Source organism: Pungitius pungitius, chromosome 1 (assembly GCF_949316345.1).
Source record: "Pungitius pungitius chromosome 1, fPunPun2.1, whole genome shotgun sequence".
NCBI classification, from domain to species: domain Eukaryota; kingdom Metazoa; phylum Chordata; class Actinopteri; order Perciformes; family Gasterosteidae; genus Pungitius; species Pungitius pungitius.
Window position 1 is genome coordinate 9,768,854 of NC_084900.1, and position 22,198 is coordinate 9,791,051.

General features: G+C 46.7%; 1 protein-coding gene across 2 annotated transcripts; it reads left to right on the plus strand.

Moving 5' to 3' along the window:
- Nucleotides 1-4,508: 4,508 nt before the first annotated feature.
- On the plus strand, nt 4,509-21,216 carry tmem102 (transmembrane protein 102). Of its 2 annotated transcripts, none has more exons than XM_037479558.2 (6): nt 4,509-4,837; nt 6,069-6,280; nt 16,384-16,725; nt 17,279-17,472; nt 17,567-17,779; nt 17,884-21,216. In XM_037479558.2, the coding sequence occupies exons 2-6, from the start codon at nt 6,079-6,081 to the stop codon at nt 18,481-18,483; spliced, it is 1,551 nt and encodes a 516-aa protein (XP_037335455.2). In that variant the 5' UTR covers nt 4,509-4,837; nt 6,069-6,078; the 3' UTR covers nt 18,484-21,216. The 2 variants fall into 2 exon arrangements, with proteins under 2 accessions (XP_037335455.2, XP_037335456.2); XM_037479559.2 differs by lacking the exon at nt 4,509-4,837 and adding an exon at nt 4,852-5,500.
- Nucleotides 21,217-22,198: the final 982 nt, after the last annotated feature.

The window sequence follows — 22,198 nt, forward strand, 5'->3', positions numbered from 1 at the left end:
GGTTGTCCTCCGGCATCTCAGCATGCAGCTTTCTCCAGGGCCGCTCAACAACAACAACAACAACAACAATTCCACCCTGCACCGATGCTGGGTCCCTGGTGCCACACCCGCTTAGGGGAAGGTTGGTTGGGTGAGCGGCTGAAATCCTTTTCATGCTCCCCAGAAGATGACCCCCCCCACCCACACCATTTGTTTTGGTCTGTGCTACCCAAAAGGATCATTTGCTACAGTTTGACTTGATGCTGACTTAACCAGGCTCCATACACACTTTTACTCGTAAACTGCTCAAACTAACAAACATGTTTAATTGTCACACTGACATTGATACGGTTTTATTAGTTAATTTGGTTACAAATTGTTGCAAAATCCATCCAGTTTACAGGTAAAAACATGAGGATGTTTACAAAAGCTAAAACAAAGCCACCAATCTTAAAAGCTGTGACAACTTTGTTTTTCGCTGTAGAGAGGGAAGTTTGTCCTAAAACGCACTACAGCTTCATTCAGCTGTGATTGGCAGAGTTTACAGACCGGGTGGAAACTAGGCCTTAAAATACGCTCTACCTATTTTTGACATATATACATGCACATTATTGTTGGTCTCAATTGCTTTCCTTGCGGTTCGCGCTATTGACAGGCAATACCGCTGTAGCGGTAAAATGCAAACTAATCCCGATTGGCCAATGCGAGCGGAGCGTGGTTCCTCACTGTGTGTGCTTTCCGGTGGACACCTAAAGCAGTCCATGTTAAACCATCTCTCGCGGTGCTGAATGTCCTCACAGCTTCAAGCGTTTGATCCTTTTTAAGTAGCAGAACACAAAGGAGTTCATCAGCCATGGCCTCCCCATAGCCGGGGCCGTGTTCCAACCACTGCGCGTTAAAATTGAAAGTGAAATCCATTGAAACACTCGTTTGCCTTCCCGACTCTATGCCCACGAATGGGAACCTTTAGAAATAGCTGCATAAATCCCCGGGTCAATTTCTCGGCACATGAGCCGAGGCTCCGTACCCAGAAAAGAAAGCACCATTGACTGAACACGTTGCCAATGTGCTCTCGATCACGACTCCTAGAACCCTCATTAGAATCACATTGCTATTGGGAAGAATTCGGCTATTCCAGGACCAAGCAATCGCGCCGCAAAGAAAGCTCCGACACCCAGTCACCTGTCTGACTCACAACTCTCAGGTCGGTGGCAGACACACGGCTGGAATGTACAGTGGGTATAGTCTATTTATTTATTTATTTAAAGCACCGCCATCACATTTTCAGCACTGCGTTAAATACTTTATTTTCGTGTGATAATCATGTGATTCTCTTGACGGAAATCAGCAAGACATTGTGACGGGTTTCACGCTAATCTTATTTCAGGGTTATTTATTTCTCTCCTGCCAGTTGACAGGGATACTTTTGAAATCCTGCTCGATCAAGATGTCCCATATTTAATGTGTGAGGACAAATAGAAAGTGAGACACTGAAGTTACTGTAAAGGAGATTAAGCCAGTCACAGCTTAATTTCCTTTAAAGTACATTTCAGACAGATCTCTTCATACCATCAGTTTTTGCTCAGTTCACAGTGTAAAGTAGATTCAATTTGACTGTTGTTGTGAATTACTGATTTAACTCTATTCCAAGGGGTGTTTTGTGACTCGGAAAACCCTGACTTGTGCTTTTCGGTTGTCTCTTTGTCAAAGTCCTGCGCCTTCCAGAAACAGCTGTGTTGATACTACAAGCTACTGAAGCACACAGCTGACCCCCCCCCCCCCCCCCCCCCCCCCCTCTTAATAATAATAATCTAAAAGTTATTTTCCAAAGCAGACCTTTTCGTGTTACTACTAACTGTGGTAATTTACCAACGCAATGATACAACAACAACATGAGAGGGAGCCAGAATGAACGACACCGGCCCTTTGTGATGAAAGAAAAAAAGTCTTGTGAAAACGGCCTATTGGCTGCACCCGTGCTGCTGATTTAAACATGTTTGTTTTGGAGGCGTCGATGATCACGGTGCAAAGAAGACCGCTTCATTGCCGTTTGATTGAATGTTGTTTGTAGGCACTGCATGTAGCACACATCATAAGGTGGGATGGTCCGCCGAAGGAACCCTCCTGGTAGAGAGTCTGTCTGGGCCTTTGGCTGCGCATTAGGGTCCGTACTGTAGTGAGCGTCAGAGGAAAAAGAAACAAAAAACACAGACACTTCCGTTAATGACGCCTCCGGGGACCTCGGCTGCACTTCGGGATCTTTCCTATCCTTTATTTCTCTTACACCGCGCACAGATTTAATTGCATCATCTTCTTCCTTTGAGGGGGAAGCCTCCTCGTGCCGTTGATTTCATGGTCCGAGTCTGTTTTGCTTGACGATGAAGAGGCTGGTTGTGTGAGAATCAATAGCCATGAGCTTCTACGGTGATGGAGAGCTGGTGGAAAGGCGTGCTCCTCCGGAGGCACGCAAATATCAACAGCCTCCCCTACACACAGGCAATATATTAAAGCGCATGCTGTATAATGGACACCGCAGCAGCGCCAAATCCTCTCTCAGGCATCAATCAGGCGGCGGCTCCTGGCACAGTGAAGCAGAAGGTGCTGTAATGGGCGCCCAGGTGCGCTCCCCCATCCCGGGCCCGTGCGCGTGACCTTTTCAAGCCACTTAAATGACGGCCAGCGTCAGCACCCACCTCAGATGGATGATTCCCTCACTTCAATGGACACTGAGGCCCCACCATCAGTGCCCCCCCCCCCCGTGTCACGGTTTTATAGTCAATCATTTCACTCCAGTCGGCGGCGCAGTGAAGACAGAAATGCATTAGAGGATCTCACCAGTTGATACCGGGGAGCTGTCATTGTCACCATGACACCGTTACCACCACCACCACCACCAGCCACGATGAAATGTCTGGAAGGTGTTATTTAGCCAGGTGGGGGGATGTTAGATGGTGAGTGTGGTTGGTTGGTTGGTTTTACGCTAATGCCACGTCACAGTGTTTAGCAACGTGTGAGTTTCATGAGTCGGAAGGAAACGTGTAGCACTCTTTACCAATATGTCATGTTTTGTTACATATATGTTTCACAGGGTGAGAAAAAGCAATCATTTAATTTGCGATTACCTTATGTTCTTTACATTTTCTGTTCAAAAACAGTGCCACAGCTCATACTACATCTATACAAGGTCTACCATACTATTGTGACAGCTGGAATACAAAATATCAACAAGCAACAAACATTTATACTTAATTGAATGGCACAATATGTGGGACCTTTTTTTGTAAGTAATCAGTAATTTTGTTGGACCATGGCTTAAAGGTCTACAGCTATGCTGCTAGTAAGATTTAAATAATTTAATATTTTAACTTAAACTTGTTGCAAAGTTAAAATAAATGTAGTTTAAAATGGTTTTATGAATATTTATTTGTAATAATTGGGAAATATAGAATAAGTCAGTGGGAACTTCAGTGGTAGGTAAACATGCTTTTCATTTACTATGTTTGTACAAAAAGGCAAAAAACGTTCTGCTCTTCAGTTCTCCTTTCCTATGTCTTAATTGTCCTCGTATTAACTACCGCCTCCTCTGTTTCTTTAATCACTCATTTTGCTGGAGAAGCACAGAGTCCTAGATTGAATCCTTGAAGAGCAGATCATTAGTTGATCTCCATCACACGCCGGAAATGTTTTGCCTTATTTTAGTTGCAAACTAGACGTTTTCTTTAATGGTAGCATCAATTCTAGACAGGGTTAGTTAGGAAGAAATATTAAACTAGCAGCTAATGTGTTTTCTTTCTTCATTTCTACCGTTTTTGCCGAAGGAGGGCAAAGAAAGAGGAGCTGTAGTGAGCTGGACAGACACTCATTTCTTGAGCGATTGATCCGTGGTCTGGCTGAGAGAAAGGTCTGACAGGTTGCTCTAGACACCATCAATCCAAAGAGGTTCAGCAGTGATACAGGAAGTAAATAAGTTGGAGTGAATAGAAGATTTCTGCACTTCTCCCAGCAATTGAACAATAAAACATTACAAGATGTTTAGTTTAGTTGGTATTGGAATGATGAAGACACAAGCACACTAGGTAATACATCATTTTGTTTTGCTCTAAATCTGTCTCTTAATTTAAACAATATAGATAAAGGATGTATTTGACATGTGGGTATAAGGTCAACTATTCATTCATCCCCAAATCAGTTCTTGCTTTTCATAAACATTGAGAGACAGAAATCAGGGTGGTCTGCATTGTGGGAAAAACTTTTTGGGGTTCAGTTGGGGGAGATTTTCTATTTTTTTGCTCAAAACTCCCAAACAAATATAACCAAAATTAACAATAACAGAACCCACCCTCTTGTGTGCATTCTTACAGTTACAAGCTGTACCTGTTACATTAACATATTTTATCGCACAACCCAACCCCCGATCACATAACCAATTTTATATATATATATGAGGACACGTTTAGTGTAATCCAAGCATCATTAAAGGAGAGAGGTGTGCATGGAGGCAGCGTCCATTTCCATAAGCAGCAGCAGGCTGCCTATGCCGTGCCGTGCCGGACTGGACTCAGCTCACTCCTTCCTCACCCGCTCCCTCGCCACCACACGGGCTCAATCCGAATCAGAACCTGACCTCTCACGATCCCTTCGTACTTTTTTTTTGCAATGTGGGGCGTGCCGCACACACTTGTAATCCCTGGATCCTCAGGGAAGGAGCGTGATTTGCGGGACGGTGTTGCCACGGGGAAGGTGGCGCCCGGGACCTGTTGGAAATGACAGCTGAACGAGGCGGACGGAAGCACAGGGATCACCGCAGCAGCAAACGTAGCAGATAGCGAAGCAACTCCCTCGCGTCACCGTGTAACGGGTGCGTGCGTGCGTGCGTGTGTGCGTGTGTGAGCCATGTTGGACCGCTTTAGCCGGCGAAGCTAACGATTTCACTGTGACCCGCGGCTCGCAAGCTAACGACACCCGAGCTGAGGGCATGCGGGTGTGTGTGTGTGTGTGCGCGTGGCTCTAGATTTGGGTGTGAATGCGTGCTTTTTGGTGTGCGTTCGTATGTGTGCCGCTGCACTTCGCTCATACGTGGAGCGATAGCTAGCATGCTAATTTGATAAAAGCTAGTTGGCTAATAAAATAAATTAGCCGACTATGGGCGAGGTACCACACCGACCGTATCACTGCCAGTCACCTGACCTGCTAATGCGACGTTACAGCAGGCACTTTGACCTTTCCAGCCCAGGCTAACCAGATATAATATTAGTGATTATCTAATTAGCTAGATGTTAACTGTCAGACAGCCGGCTGGCTAATTTGCTCGGCTATTAGCTTAGCGGCTAGGGGGCAGGGGAGCTTGCTCGCTAATTGACCTGGTTCGGAGGGGCAGAGGCCATGTTGTCGTTGCACCCGGCACTGCAAGTTTTTGCCTCGTTACTTTTCAGGCTTCACTGTTTCAAACGGTTATAAACCCAACGTGATTTTAGTAACGGAACTTACTTACAGAGGACGACACCCCACGGGCACATGCACTGTGAGTCATAAATCCACTTATACAAAAGTTATGAAATGAACGGTATGAATATTCCACCAATGCATTTTAGTTGCGGTTGCTAAACTATACACTTCTGATCATTACCTAACATCAGGTTGACTGGCTTTAACTGCCACGGCATCAGCAACACATTTCATGTTATTAAAAGGTAATGTGAGTTAGTCCCCGATTTCACGTGCTCCTCCGGAATTGCCCCGCAAAGTCTCATAATTCCCTCGAGGCGGTTGAAAACAAGGCCGGCATTATAAAGAAATGAAAACTGCCCCGCGCAAGGGCTAAATCAGTCTTAAAACACAGTGAGCTGTGGGATAAAGTCTGAAAACCAGTCAAATAAAGGCCTGAGTTTCCTTCTTTGGTGCTAAATAACACCCTCAAAACAGTTTCTATTGGTGCTGTGACCGCATAATCATTCCCTCATAGGTACCCACTTGCACTGAGTTAGCCATGAATATCATGCTTTTGTTACATTACAACCTTCTAGATATAGGAGCAGTAAAAAAATAATACAATTTCTCTTAACCCCCCCCCCCCACACACACACACACAGGGTTATAGAGATGGAGACCCTGATGAGTGCGGTGACGCCGCGCTCCCCAGCCCCAGCCAAGAAGCTGTCAGAGGTGGACTTCCGGTCGGGGGCCACCCTGGAGCAGCTGTCGGCCCAGGTGTCTGAGCTGGTAGTGCTGGAGCAGGGAGACTTCGGAGACCAGACCGCCTTAGAGGTTCACACCGCCAAAGACTTTATCTTCAACATGCTCGGTATGTCATGCAGGAGAATCACACTGGATGATGTGCTTTGTATTTGTGGTTTTTCCCCAAACGTTTTCTCATCTGTATGAATAGGTATAGGTATGAATTGGATGGTTAGAGAGGGAACGACAATGAAACGAAAAAAATCACAGGTGACTTTATTTATTTATTTTATTTACCGTTTTTGTATACATTTCTCACACTGCTCCGATAGTCCATTCGCAACTAAGTAATCGGGACAACTGAATTTCTTACTTTGCTGTTTGACAATTTGTTTAAAGAATCTTAATTCACACCCTTGTTTTTTTTGTTGTGTATGAATCGTTATCATTATAACATTCACTCAGGGTGAGTCACTGAGATTAATGAGAAACCATTCCAAGGAGTGGCCCAGTACAATTACGTTCGCTACTCAACAGGCCTCGTCGTGCAGTGAGCTGTGCTTGCGTTCAGCTTACTTTGTGTGACATGATGAGTAAAATCAATTTCGGACTTCAGACGAATATAGCTTAATCCATTTCCTATGAAATCATTGTGCTTTATGCAAATCTCCTGATGCCATTGAGAAGGTGAGAGCCGAAGGTCTAATGTCGACGTGTCCTCTCGTTTTCCTTTTGTATGGCATTCTTGAAGTGATAGCGTGGATTTGATATACTGTGCGATTGGTTGGACATGGCAGCGAATCTCTATTCTCTATTTCTGTGACTCTTCTCTGAGCCTGAAACCTGGAGCATCTCGGTGGTCGTTTTTGGATTTGCTTATCTCTGTGGGTAGAAACTTGACAACTTGGATTCGGGCTAAAGGGACAAAGCTGCAGGATGTCAATTCAACCGAATGGGACCCGGCTCTCCTTGGAGGCCACATTTTTATGACTCAGGTTGTGAGACGGCATGTGTCATAAACATGATAAAACCTATAGACTTGGTCTGCAATGAGAGGGTACACGTGCATCTTCATTTAAATCCCCTAGCAGACACATTCTTTTTACCTTTTTTTTAGATTTGTATTGGCGTGGATGCAATGATTGGAAACTTTCATATGGAAGTAAATCTGTGCCATCGGGGGTTGAAATAAAAAGTTTATTGAATTTCTAGCACTGAATATTTATGCATTGAAATTATGTACCTGAATGTTTTTCAACATTAAAACACCGCAAAAAAATTCAACCTAAAAAAAATAAATGTTGAAATATTCGAAATGGAGGCTACAATATTCAACCGCAAAAAATTCAACCTTGGCACACAGACATGCGGAGGCTACAATATTCAATCCAAATAAATTCAACCTTGGCACACCAACATCCGGGACACTAAGGAAGAGCAATCGATTCTAGATTCAAGATCAGGAGCGTGCGTCAAGCTAAAGGAGCGAGCACCCAAAACACCTTCGGCTTTGGATTGTAAACATGTCCAATAATAACGGGGCTTTAACTCTTCTTCATGTCATCAGTGTGGTTTGTTTCTGTAAGATTCCGTAATAGACAGCTGACATTTGTACATTAACAGACTGTGTTGGACATGAACTAAGCGGAAGTTAAACGAGAGCGTACAGCCGCTCACAATACGCCTCTTCTTCTAGTTTTGAATTCATTTAATGATGCTGAGATCCTTGGACAAGCTGTTAGGAGTGATTGGCGGAGTTTTGAAAACCAGGAACGCGCTTGAAGTATCGTAGTGGGGGGGGGGGGCAGCGGCTTTAGCGGAGCGTGCAGACGCATAAACCCGACAGGACATGCAGGAATAACCGCAGTAGCGTCGGTGGAAGGATCCTTTTTCACAGCGGCACAAGCCGATCTCAGTTGGGTATTAAGCGACATTCAAAGTCCACGTAACGTTAAATGAGTCTTCATGACCATGGGTAAACTTTATTGAGGATCTGGCACAACACAGCGACCTGCAAGTAGCGCAGAGTCTTACGTAAAGGGATGTACGTCTTAATGCGAGGCTTTAGATTTTATCTCAAAGGGATCCTGTATTTGCTCGTAAAGTCTGAAACGAGAACCCATTTTTCAGTGACGGTGTTACGTGCCTACTGGTTTTTGAACTACTGGTTTGGCTACGGGTGCGTGTTTGTTTCCCCCCGGCAGGCAGGTGTTGTCTGCCTCCGTCACTTGAGTCGTCACACATTTGCAAACATATTGTGCTGAAAATGTTCAAAAATGCATCCCATATCCATTGCAGCGATTACGATTGTATAAGTGAGCACTACGTCACTGCCACGTATGAAGAAATACATAAAAGAACATTTATTAAAAGTCCGCCACAACCGGGATTCGAACCGTGTCGCGCAAAATAACGTTGTGCCACAGAGCGGCTGTGCTACACACTCGGCCAACCGAGTCTAAGGGATTTTAGTTGATTTGTATATTTTAATAGAGTTGTATATCGTCAGTGGCAAGCAAACGTTTTGGTTTAGGGTGAACATTATATGTTCTTTTATGTATTTCTTCATACGTTGCCACACTGATGGCATGAAGAAGAGTAAAAGCCCCGTTATTATTGGACATGTTTACAATCCAAAGCCGAAGGTGTTTTGGGTGCTCGCTCCTTTAGCTTGACGCACGCTACTGATCTAGAATCCAGAATCGATTGCTCTTCCTTAGTGTCCCGGATGTTGGTGTGCCAAGGTTGACATTTTTGGGGTTGAATATTGTAACCTCCGTATGTTGGTGTGCCAAGGTTGAATTTTTTGCGGTTGAATATTGTAGCCTCCATTTCGAATATTTCAACATTTTTTTTTTTTAGGTTGAATTTTTTTGCGGTGTTTTAATGTTGAAAAACATTCAGGTACATAATTTCAATGCATAAATATTCAGTGCTAGAAATTCAATCAACTTTTTATTTCAACCCCCGATGGCACAGATTTACTTCCATACTTTCACATGTGGGCAGATGCCAATTTGATTATAACTGACATAATACAAGTCAACACACGTTGTAGTGGTGTGCTGCTCTGTGCCCTCTGTCATCAAGGCGTGCTTACTTTCATGCTCAACCCCCCCCTCCCCCGGGGGATGGGTGTCGGCTAAGTGAGATATCCCCAACGGTTTCTTTTGAATTCAGTTGAAGGGTGTTTGTTTGCCCAATAGGTGGCACTCTCCCCCCTCCCTACTGTCATCCTTGTCCTCTCATATCACTATCGAGCTGCCCATGTACACTTGAAACAAAACCCCATTTGCCCAGCATCCTGATGGTAGTGTTACACCGGTTGACCGTCGGCTCCTGCACGTTTCCCACTAGTCTCCCCAGACTGGCTTGTATTTTTTTTTGCCTTGACATTACTGCTCAGATTTCCATGATATGGGTGCAAAGCCCTCTGCTTTCCTCTTGGCCTGCTCCCACACGCTGTTGGCTGGAGATAACTTTTGTGTTTCAGCTGTTGAGGCTGCTTTTGCTGGTATTTTCGTACCGTGAGCCTCGCCACCATGCTGTGACAGCTCTGACAGAAAGGAAAATGGGGGGAAAAAACCCCCCAAATAGACTGACACTTATACACACAGCGCTTGTGTTGGATTCCAAAAATGTCAAGTTAAGGGGGGGAGTTTGGATGTTGTACGAAGCAGTGGGGAGTACTAGTCCTGTAGAATTTAACAACCACTTTTTTTCAGCCAGCACGTTCCGCTATTGTGAAATGTATGTTTTTGTCAGTGGAGTCCGGTGCCACACATTACATTACATGTCATTTAGCCACGCTTTTATCCAAAGCGACTTACAATAAGTGCATTTCAACCGTAGAGATACAACCTCAGAAGAAACAAGAAACAAAGTGCAATTTTCGTCCAATAAGCCGTTTCGCCACATGTTATATAATGTTCACCATCCGAAAGGGCTGCTCGACAGCAGTGGAAAAGCACGGAAACTATTCTACATGTAGCCGACACTTAAGCTGGTGTTTTATTTCGTCGGCTGCCCGAAATAAAGAGCCGCAGCTGCCCCGTCCACAGCCGTACGTCCCCGTGGTGCTCTGCTGGCGCACCTGTCCGCGTCTCCAAAGTGGAGGTCTGCCGAGCGCCATTTCTATTCTATAGGAAGTTCGGGACAAGTACCTCATGCGAGGAACTATACCTTTTTTAAGCACACAGTGAGAGCTGCGTGCCTCTCAAGGCCCTGTGGCGGATGGAAGGCAGCACTGAAAAGCAAATATCTTCCCTTTGATGGAGGGGCCTTGGTGCTGGAGGAGGCTCGTCATACACGGGCTGCAGAGGAAGCTGTGGTCATGGATGCTGAACGCGAGTTTGAGCTGCATAGGGATCCCCACTGCGCTTTGGGACCCGGCCGGGCAGGAAGGAAAACGCGATTAGACTCGCACACACCCGTTGAATTTCCTCAGCCAGACGGATCCAAGAAGAGGCTCTTAGTTACGCTGGATTTGAGTAAACACAGCGGTTTGCCTTCAGGCAAGCGCGAAGGGGGCTACTCTATACATCTTCTAGAAAAACAAAAGTGCGATGAATGTAGAAATGCCTCCCCGGTGAAGCAGAAGATCCATTGCTAGGCCAAAACAATCCCCCCCCGTTGACTTTTTGTATGTTTAAAGTTTGATAGCCAGCTTGAGGATGTTCAGAGGACATCTTCACCCCGACGCATCTGCAAATAGATACTTTTGATGCAAGTTTCCAAAGTCTTGGCCCACTTATTGACATTCCTAGACGAGGACAAGAAAGTTAACGGTTTGTTTTGAGATTGATGTGTTAATTGGGAGCAGCAGATCTTCCCCCTGTCCTACACTGAGCGAAGTGTCTTTGCTCTGTTTGTTGCCACTATTCTTCACACTTTGGCCATTAAGCCGGATGCCCATTTGGGACTGAACAGTGATAAGTGGAGAGAGGTGACAGACGGGTCCTCAGCACCTAAGTTGTTTTCTTCAAAGTCACGACCGGCGCCAGTTAAAAGTTCCCCTTGAGCCGTGATGACGAATGAAGGGAGGAACCAAGCCCGTCTGTACGAGCGATGCACGGGGACCCGCACATTGATCAGTCCCACTAGAATCTACAACACAAGTTTTTACAGAACTCAGAGATACTTTCCGAACATTCCTTAAGTTCACTTTGAATGAAACGTCATCATTGCTAGCTCACCATGAAGCACCACACTTCATTTCATCCCTCACACATCAGGCATGTGTATAAATAATGATTTGATTCTGATATCCTCTTCTGAACTGTCCTGTTTAAATCTGTGAAGTGACATGTACTCCTTCTGCATCGCCATGTGTGCGCCCATCACACTCTATTAAGTTGATGAGCACACCAGGATCGACTTCCAAATTACTTGTGACTTCACAAATATTACCTGTACCCACAATGATGACCTAGAAACGCTCCACCTCCAGCAAATGAATGTGAAAACGTCCCTCTTGTGTCTTTGCACATTCAAACCTTGTCAGTGTAATGAAAAAAAAGAAAAAAATCCTTTTGTTCACAATAGCTTTGTTTGTGAACGACAGCCTTTAATGTCGGCTGTTTTTAAAACTGTCTCCACAAACGATCATGAGAAGCGATGCATATTTGATCTTGTTTAAATCTTGGTTAAATTTGAACAATCAGATTTAACAAAACAAATGTATTCCTCTTGGGATAAGGCCTCACTCACTCATTCAGTCAGGCTGCAGTGCATCCACGGCACTGCAGCAGCACATGACTGATGTGTTTCTGCTCGGTTGTCATGGGGGGGGGGGTGAGACGCAGGTGAGACGGGCAACCTTACCGACTCCCCTTTTCTTTGCATTACATCTTAATTGTCGCACAGCTGGCACGTGGGTGCGACTGCATGCCGAAGCAGTTGAAGCGATGCTAATTTAGCTCAGCTCCCAAACCCTCTTTCATAGAGCCGCTGTAACGAATGAAGCAACAACGGCGTGCCACGTGAACGCCGCCGAGTGTCCTGTGAATGAGCGCGGCCTCGGTCGCACATCACCCATCGCCCATTAAGCTGCTTTCATGCTCTCTAATTAAATACGACTCGGAGAGTTGGGCATGTTCAGTATGCAGTGTTTTGACATGGCATGACATATTATCAACTGTGCTGCTCATTTTAATAACCAAGGCTGACATTGTGATTTTTGCTCTTTTCATAATCACACTCCTGAGCCGAAGAGGGAGGATCACTCGCCATGTAAGCTGTCGACTGATAACAGTATCTTATGTGCAGGCTCTCGCTGTCTGAGCTGCTCGGGGCGCAGGGCTGAGTGTGTTTGCCGCACACCCTCTGAACTTCTCCTTAAAGAAAAAGCTTTCTGTATGTAGCCCAATATTTTGGAGTGCAAAAAAAAAGTTTCTGTCTTGCTTGAAAAAGGATTCTAGTGCAATTTTTGGAAACGTATAACCTTAAATGTTGTTTGAAGTTGAAGATTAGTTGTTTAGCTTGAGCACATAATTGGTTTTGCTTAAACGCTTGTTGCAGGATTTTCTTGACACTCAAACTAATGAAGACACAACACTTGGAATAAACAATTCCCCTCCGTGCGTCAAAGGAAAGCGCGCAATAAAGCCGTTTAATCCCCTTTTCTAAATGTCTGTTTTGCATCAAATGATAAACATTCCCCATTTGAATGGCGAGAACAACTCTGTTGTCCTTTAGTACTTATGGTATACCAGGAACAAAACATTTCCATGAACGCAGAAATAGAACAGACGAAAAAGAAATGTATACGCAGATGACTTTTTTGCCATTTGAAGGTGTCTCCATCAACAAAAAAGTGCAATCACACTATTATGACACAATGTTAACCAAAAAAGGCCAAATAATAATATGAGTAAACTTAATGGTTTAAAAAAAAAAAAGCTGTTAAATCAGCTGTGCGTGATGAGGCCGCCCTCCTAAGTAAACATCAACCTACAGTGACACTTTGTTCTCTCCGTAGTAATGTCCTGCTGTTTAGGGGGACGCGGCGTCACACTACGACCGGCATCAGAGCAGCTGGGCCGGGACACTCTGCATCCTTCCTCCCTGCAGGGCGTTTGGCCATGAGATGGGAGGCCCCTCTTGGCCCTGTTTGTAATATTTCTCACACACACCTGGCGGAGTGGTTTTCCGACCCCCACCTCCATCGGATTAAGTTGGAACTTAAATCCATCCCTGTCGTCTAAAAAGCCTACTTTTGAGCTAATCACCTGCCTTGATATGAATTGATAAAGAGCGAGCTCACCTCTCAGCAGCTGTCTCTCTGGGATTAATCCCGCTATTAGTGTGCGAGGGAGTGTGCACAAAGTGCCGGTTGAACAGCGCCGATAACATCCGGTTGAGACTATATTAGTCAGGAGTCATTTGAAACCAACTCAATTGCTACTTTTTGGGTACAGCCCGCTTTTAAACCCCATTGTTATTGCGTGCTCTGGTGTTGGATGATGATGTTATCATCTGAAAAGGCAGAAAGGTCACACAGAGGGAGGGGATGTGATTGTGCACCATTTTGACAGCATCCTACTCCACGACTTCAGGTACACTGAAGAAACAACTTGCAGAAACGTCCAATTTAGCTGCATTACTTAATAATCAACGCAAATTTAAAAAATGCATATATATTCAAGTTGGACATGCAGTTCATAAAGGAGTTGCACAAGCTTTTGTGTGGTTGGCCCTCCCTGCAGGCTGTGAGGGGGGGTGATGATCCTGCTTCATGCAACACAACATTTCCCCAAAGCCTCACTTATCTTTGTCCTGAGGAGCATTGCTGCTTGGCCTCTCTTAATAGTCCAGCATCACCTTCTCCTCCCCTCAGCGGACCCACAGCCGCACGGGCGGTGGGGGAGGGGGGGGTTTATTCATGGTAATTGTACCTATCTGCCTCCAACTAAGTTTCGATGATTTATTGATGTTAAAATCTGCCTCATCTCCTGGAAGAGGACATTTAATCAGCGGGTGGATCAACATGATTGCTCCTTGATTGCAGCACAACTGCCATTTTTAACCTTTTTGAAGGTTGGTCCGTGACTTTACTGTTGACAGATCACGCGTCAAACCCTTTTGCCGCTACAACGATGCAATAAGGTTCTTGTTGAATCTGACCTGGCTTTGGCGATGACAGTTGGATGTGGAAGGGAGGCTTTACCAGCGCCGCGCTGGGAGACTGACGGAGTAACCAGCAGCCAGCAAATAGTCCTTTCACACACCGAATCGCCTCCCGTCCGAAAATAGCTCTCAATCTCCCTCTAATGGAAATCTACATTCAAAGACATTTCTTATGGGATTACGTTTAATCCGTGGCTGTGAAAGCAGCCTCAGAGTGTCTCCATTCCAGCTGTGTTCTCGCACTGTGTGTCTGCAGCCGCGTGCGCTGGACTGTGTTCTTGTGCGTGCGTTGGTGCGCGCGCGCCGCCTGGCAGACGCCCAGTGGAGCAGTGTGCGACTGCTGTCAATTTCAGAGTTGGGATTAAAAAATAGATTGTGTCCCTTGGCTCAATCCTCAAACTTCCCACAGCCAGTGTTTGGGTGAAGGCTCCTAATTGCCCCCCTCCCCCCACCCCGACCCTCTATACCTGGAGCCCATGCTGGAGACATGAGATTCTCCTCTTTTTCAGAGCTCTTCTCCTCCTTCTTGCCTATTTGGTCCAATTTGTCATGTGGCAGTTAAAAGCAGACAAATGGGAGCAGTCAGCTTGGAACTTGTAGTCTTATCTTACCCAATAATAGGACACTATAAACTGAAGCTATTAAATCAATGTAGGGCAGTCAAATATTTCACTCTGATCTGAAGTAGAAGTATAAAGTGGAATTAAAAGAAAAGTCAAGAACTTTAGTAAATGTCCTCAGTTACTTTCCTAAGGACATTGTTGATTGGACATTCCATAGCCTAATTGTTACCAATCGGGCAGCTTTAGTGTTCCTTTAATCACCTCAGACCTGTCAGATTTCTATGTAACAACAACAACAACAACAACCCGTTCTCATTCCCGACCTGTTAAATTAGTAACGTCACCAGGGAAACCAAGCTTTCTCCCGATCGAACTAGAAAGTGCCGTTCTTCATTTGAAGTCTAGTTTGCCCGTGGCTGAGAGAAGCTTTTGCAGTTATTGAGGCAGGCTCTACACATACACCCATTACAAGAGGCTCTCAGCCCGCCGTGAGCCCGCCGATCGCGTTCCTCCCGAGGGGACGAGTTTCATAAAAGTGAGGCATCCGTTAAGGATCCTGAGGAACGGTGGCCCTCTGGGTAAAGTGCTGTGGGAACGGCTGCAGCAGTCGGGAGATGAATGGAGCTCTCCGATTCTGCTGAGACACCCGGAAACCCGAAGATGCCTTGTCGCATTCCTCTTTGACGACCCCCCCCCCTAGAGTGGTCACGTCAGATGAAGCACTTTCACTGTGCTCCTTGTCAAAAAGCAAAGCAGCAGAGAGATCGCGTTTGACTTTGACTCCCTCGTTTCATCGCTCGTTTCTTTTCGCGCCCTGGATTTTTCAACACCTATTCTTTTTGTATCCCGTCAAACCGCCGTGCCTTCGTGATAGAAAGCGAGGAATGATTGTGTGGGCGGAACGTGGAAACTTGGCGCAAAGTACCACACATGAGTGTAAAGTAAAATGAGGAAGCATGCGTCCCCTGACTCCCAATTGTTGGCGCTCGCTGGGGTTGTGTGCCTGAACTCTCACAATCTCTCACACTGCACCTTTGCCAGCCGTCGGCCTCGAGGTCGGCACGGGTAATCGACCTCCCCCCCCACCTTGTTGCTGCCAATCGCTGGGGCTCAGAGTCATTTCACAGCGCAGCTAAGTGGCCATAAAGGGATTTGGAAAACAAGGGGTTCTTAGCGTTTTAGCATCACTTTGGTCCCAGATCGCGGCAAATTAACTAAATGAACTGCACAGAAATAGTAAACCGAACATAGCCTTTAATTGGTTTCCCTTTGCCTCCTTCCTGCCCATCGTCTACGAGAGAAACCCCTCGGCCAACCGTGGTGTAGATGGTGTGAGGGAGCTGAAACAAAGCCTGCTGTTTTCTGTCCATTCATCTGGATATGAAATGCACTCTGTAACGTGCGCATGCATCCGAGAGAGAGCTTCTCTAAACCTTTCCGCCCGCTGCACCAGCATTCCCACACATACCGCTGGCTCTGAATGCCAATTGTGCCAAGTTTGAATTCATTTTTGGGGTTTCTCTCCCCTCAACCCATCCAGGCTTGGTCCAGAAGGTAGACCAGCGCCTCCCGGTGGCCAACGAGTACCTGCTGCTGTCCGGCGGGGCCCGGGAGGGTGTCCTGGACCTCAGCCCCGAGGACCTCGGGAATTACGCCAAAGGGGCCGACTTCGACCTGGACTTCACCCTGCTGGTACCCGCCCTCAAGCTCCATGACCGCAACCAGCCGGTCACCCTGGACATGAGGCACTCCCCGCCCTGCCATTCGTGGCTCAGCCTGCGCCTCTGCGACTCCAACGTCATGTCCCGCTGGAGCATCTGCTGCCAGGAGGAGAGTGCATTTACCACCGAGGAGGAGGAGGAGGAGGAGGAGGCAGAAATGAGTAAGTGGAACAAGTGTTGGGAGGAAAGAGGAATCACAGTAAGGACAGCATGAGGAATTGGTCCATTGGATCAGATAGTAGGACCCAGAACCGCCTCCCCGCAAAATTGACAGGTCAAGCCAGATTACAATGCGACATCAATCACAAGCTTGTGTGTGTCGGCGAGCGCTCCAAGTGGAGAAAAACATTCAACTTTTATGGATATGACTGCCTTTGGTTTTCAGCCGTTTGGGAAATTGTGTTGCAACATTGTCCAGTTGTAACATTTCCCTCAGGTTCTTGTGCTACAGTATTTCTGTAGTCTAGGTCTGGCAGGCTAGGGGGGGGGAATTTAGTGAAGACTCTGAATGTTACAGGAGGTCTAAAAGTGACAGGGCCCTTTGCTTTTGGCAGTAAGCCTCTACAAACTCTCAAAAGGCATTTTAGGGCCGCAACAACAACATTCACATTGCCTGGTTTTTCCAACCAACAGTCCAGTATTGTGATGTATTATATGTGTATAACGGTAAATCTAGTAAGCAGTGACTCTACATTTATTCCTCCCTTCACTCAGGTAGAGGCTCCATCCCCTCCCTGGACTCTCCCCATTCCCTGGATGGATGCTACTTCTCTCCCTCCCTGGTGACGGACTGGTTCTGGGGGGTGGTGAGCGAGGCCGTAGAGGAGCTGAGGCGCTGCCCCCAGAGAGGCATCCCCACCCCGGACCGCCTGGAGAGGAACGGACCCCTCACCACCATCATCCTCCAGGTACGGAACGCGCAACCGATGACAAATGGCGCTTGGCCCATGTGGAGTTGTCGTGATGACAGAAGAAGGTCCTGTTCACCGTTTGCCCCCGCAGGCCGGCTCCAGCCGGGTGCTGTACGACCTGCTGCCGGTGGTGTCCTTTCGGGGCTGGCCCGCCGTAGCCCAGGGCTGGCTCACCGCCAACCACTTCTGGGACGGCAAAATCACAGAGGAGGAAGCCATATCGGGCTTCTATCTGCTGCCCTGCTGCTCCCCGCTGGGCGGTCGGCCCGACAGGGAGTGGAGGCTGGCGTTCTCCCGCAGCGAGGTAGGGGGAAGGAATTCGGAAACGCTCCATTTATCTCTGCCGGTCTCTCGGGTCTGGTGTCTTAAATCCTGCTGATGTCGTTGGTCCTCTGTTCCTCTCGCCAGGTCCAGTTGAAGAAGTGCATCCCGTACCCCATGGCCCAGGCGTTCCAGGCGGCCCGGGCCGTGCTGTCCCGCATCCTGGCCCGGCCCCGTGCGGGCCTCAGCCTCTACCACCTGCGTACCCTCCTCTTCTGGGCCTGCGATCGGCTTCCCTCCGCCTACCTGTCCTGCGCCGACGCCGACACCCCCGGCCGCCTCCTCCTAGGTCTCCTGGACGACCTGGCTCATTGCATCCTGGGTAAAAACTGCCCAAACTACTTCCTGCCCCAGTGCAACATGTTGGAGCACCTCACGGACAGCCAGGCGCTGCTGGTCGCCAGGAAGCTCGCCCACGTGCGCTCGGATCCCGGCGATCACCTGCGCGCGGCTCTGGACCAGGCCCAGCAGGCGGGCCAGCTGAAGAAAGAGCTGACGGCGAGCACCAATGGCCACGGCTCCCCCGGGCACCACCCAGCCAACGGCATCATCTCGCCGTCGGACGACAAGCTGGCGCAGCGGCTGCAGCAGCTGGTGACCGAGAACCCTGGGAAGTCCATATCCGTGTTCCTCAACCCCGACGACGTGACCCGGCCGCACTTCCGCATCGACGACAAGTTCTACTGACGCTGCGGAGGAGGCAGGAGGCGAGCGTCTGTCCTCGGGGCTGAGAGGGTTGCGGCGAAGCCTTGCTGCTCGACAAACTCTTTTAAACCAAAAACACACGTGTCCTACTACTGAGAAATCACGAGGGCGTCGCACAACCGACGTGATGTCACCGAGACGGCCCTCCCCTAACGAGCTGGCCTTAATCAGACTTATCAGCTGGTGCTACAAAGACGAGGACACGTCACGTGTGTACTGAGCGTGGTGGAGCTCAGCACAGTGTGTGTGTGTGTGTGTGTGTGTGTGTGTGTGTGTGTGTGTGTGTGTGTGTGTGTGTGCGTGTGCGTGTGCGTGTGCGCGTGCGTATGTGTGTACACTTTAGGGTTTCACCATTTTAAATACTTTTCTATGGACACAGAGAGAAGAGCTCCTTGATTGCTGCATCTCTCTCTCGTTTTGGACCCCAGTGGCTCTTTCCTCTGATGACTCTGATTTGAGCCCTCTTTCTTTCTGTTGCAGCGCCCACCTCTCGATTCATGGCATCTTTCATTTCATTTTGAAACTAATCTTCCTCAGGTATTCATAATCCTTATTTTTTTGATGTATGTAATTGCTTTTTAGGTCTTAAGCTACATTTCAATGCCGCTTACATTGCGTTGGGTAATGGGATGCACCAAAGAGCTGCGTTTGAGTGGTCTTAAATATCTTTCCAAACAGCACATTTTGGTCCAGCTCGATGGGCCGTCCCAAGGTGTGGCCTGAATGTTTATTGAACCGTTCTCCCTGTCTGACGGCCCGGTCACACCAGCATTCCAAACAGCACTTACGCCCAAAGGAAGCAGCAGCAGCAGCATGCGTGGATGCTGAGGTCCGAGGGAGGCCGGTGTTTGCAGGCTGAGAGTAGTGAAAGCGAGGGAACGGTACGAACTCCTGAAAATACTTATTGTTTCTGTTGTTCTTTCCGTTTGTGGTTGAGGTAATTGCACTACTTTGTTTTAACAGGAGACGGCATTTGTTTTGATGTATTAGTTATTGCTGCAGACTTCAACGGTCAATGCCAAACACTCTGACTCCACCTCCACAAATGATGACGATTTAATGATTGTGTTTGACATTAATCAATGGTATTTGAATATAGTTGGTCTTTCTTTCGGTTGGATGAAAAAAAGTTGGATAGTTTTCTGACATTTTACAGATGAAACATCAATTAAAAGTGAATGTTAGTCCACCGCATCAATAAGCTTCTACAGCCACATATTTTGCCAGAAGGGTAACTTGGGTGTGCTAGTGTCTGGTGTGACCAGGCCTCAAAAAATGATATGGTCACATATATATTATTAAAAAATATAACTCCGTTTTCAGTTAAGATGAATCAAATTTGCATATAAAAGCGTATTGATGGAGGCTGAGGAATGGAATCTGCTCCTTTGCTGTTAATCACTGAGTCATGGTACCTGTCACAATGTCCCACACCTGGCCGCACATCATGTCTATTCACCTCACTTTGTGTGTGTGTGTGTGTGTGTGTGTGTGCACCAGCAGGAGTCACCCGGACCTGGACAGCTGCCTCTTTCTCTGCTTATTTTCTATTTTTTTTGTTTTTTGTTATCTGCCACTTTCTGTCATTCTTCCACTCTTTCACTTTCCTCCAACCTCATGTTTACACTCGCTGCACAGATTCTATTAGGAGCTGTGCCGTCGCAGTGGACACAGCAAGTACAATCAGACACGAAGCGATTGCAGAAAGCGATCTGAGGGCCATCAAGCTCTACAAAGCACCTGATTTCTAAATATTAACATGGCAGAGGTTAATTGTGGTGATTTTATAGCTGCTGCTGGTGGATTGTTTGTTCTTCAGACCGGTGGACCTCCAACATCTGCACATACTACTGAATGATTATTTTTTGTTGCAGTTTTCACTGGTGATTGTGTGTGTGTGTGTGTGTGTGAGAGAGAGATACTCGAGGAAAACCAAAGTGTGTTGTTGAGGTTGTGTTGCAGAATGTATAAGTCGGTAGTAAATTTGTGTTCTCAGCACTTTTTCAAGGCGGGCTCAAAAAGGTAGTTCGGACTGGTCCTTAAGAAAGTCACAGCGTTTATTTATTGTTAAACACAAGTTGATGTGACGGTACTTCCTCTCTGCCCCCAGCAGAGTGTGACTGTCCGTGTTGAAAGTGCGTCTCACTTTGAAGCTTACTGGGCCTAGTTGGAGATGACGAGACGCTGTCAACAGGCCGTGTGGTTTCTTGAGTTGCACATGAATTAAAGCTCCGTATTCTGCGATAGTGTCAGTTCGTAGACACGCAAAGGAGCCACTACGGAAAGGCCCGCTCTGATTCTAAGGACGTTGCATGCAACACCGATGCTGCTCTATAATCGTCACTGTTCTTTTGTGCTGAAACTTCTGATTATTCTTTTTTTTTTTTAAGATTCAGTTGACTTGTGTGAATAAATAACTGACTAAATCCGAGGAATGTATCAACCTCTGCAATCTGTTCCCGGCATCGGCAGACATCAAACCTAATATTCACCGTTGTCTGCACAGGTGTACTCTTAAGTGCTGGGATAAGAATCTGTACTGAATCACTTCACAGTTGGAGGAATTCGCTTATGTCTGTTATTAGAGTTCTTACCCAATATTTTTTCTTATGTGTTCTATTTCCTCTGTATCACGGTACCATGACTGATTTGATGTATCCCTTTCCTGGGGGTTTCTTTTGATCAAGCTTTGGCATGAAATAAATCACGTTTCAAATCACATCGCGTGGAAATAAATTATTTAGTGGTACACATTCAATAAGCTCTCATCATTACAGAGGGCGGACTGCTTAGTAAAACGGGTCCGCAGTGTTCGTGCATCCAGGCTGCAGCACACGTTGAGTCCAGCAGAGGGCGCTCTAACACAGTGCTCTGAGCACAGCTCTCGTGTCACATTGCGTTAAGAAGGCTGAGAGGATGCTCCAGACTGAACACACACACACACACACAGAGATATTCATGTGGATCATTCATATTGTCCCTCCCTTCCTCATGGAACAGCTGCAGATTCAGTCTTACTCATGATTTATGTGGTTTCTGCTTTTCCATTGCTATCAAGATGTTGTGCTCATAATTAGAATACTGCTGATCCTTAAATAGACTTTTCATAACGCAAGTGTCATTCTTCAGAGAATCTTAAATGCATCTGCACGTTCGCAACAATTGCAAATGTCCAATAAGTTTCCTTTCAAATTGATATATCCATCATGCGCTGGTAAAAAATGCTGATGCTGTGCACATGCAAAGGGCCCATGTGGTTGTCTGCAGGCGCTCCTTGACATTTAGGCATATTTAGCCGTTGTCTGGCATTAACTGGGATGATGGCGCAGATGTCATTTCTACAAACACATGTCGTTTTCCTTTAATAACACCCTAACCCACACACTTGTTCAGAGGAAACGGCGGAATGGGGGCCCCTGCGTGTCCACGTGTCCTTGGACGACACCCTTCACCTCAGCCTGCTCCTGTAGTTGGGACTATGTGAATGTCGCATTACGTCTGGATGTGTGAATGAGCGACTTTGCTGACACCTTTGAAGAAATGTTTTGTTTTCTGCTGCTTCGAAGAGGCCAAAACCCCAAACAATTAGTGCTGGTTGTACTTGTGATTGGATTTAGAAATAAACACCTACCCCATGGTTTATTCCACATCACATTGATAAACCCGGCTTGACTTGATGACAGAGCAAGTTTTATTT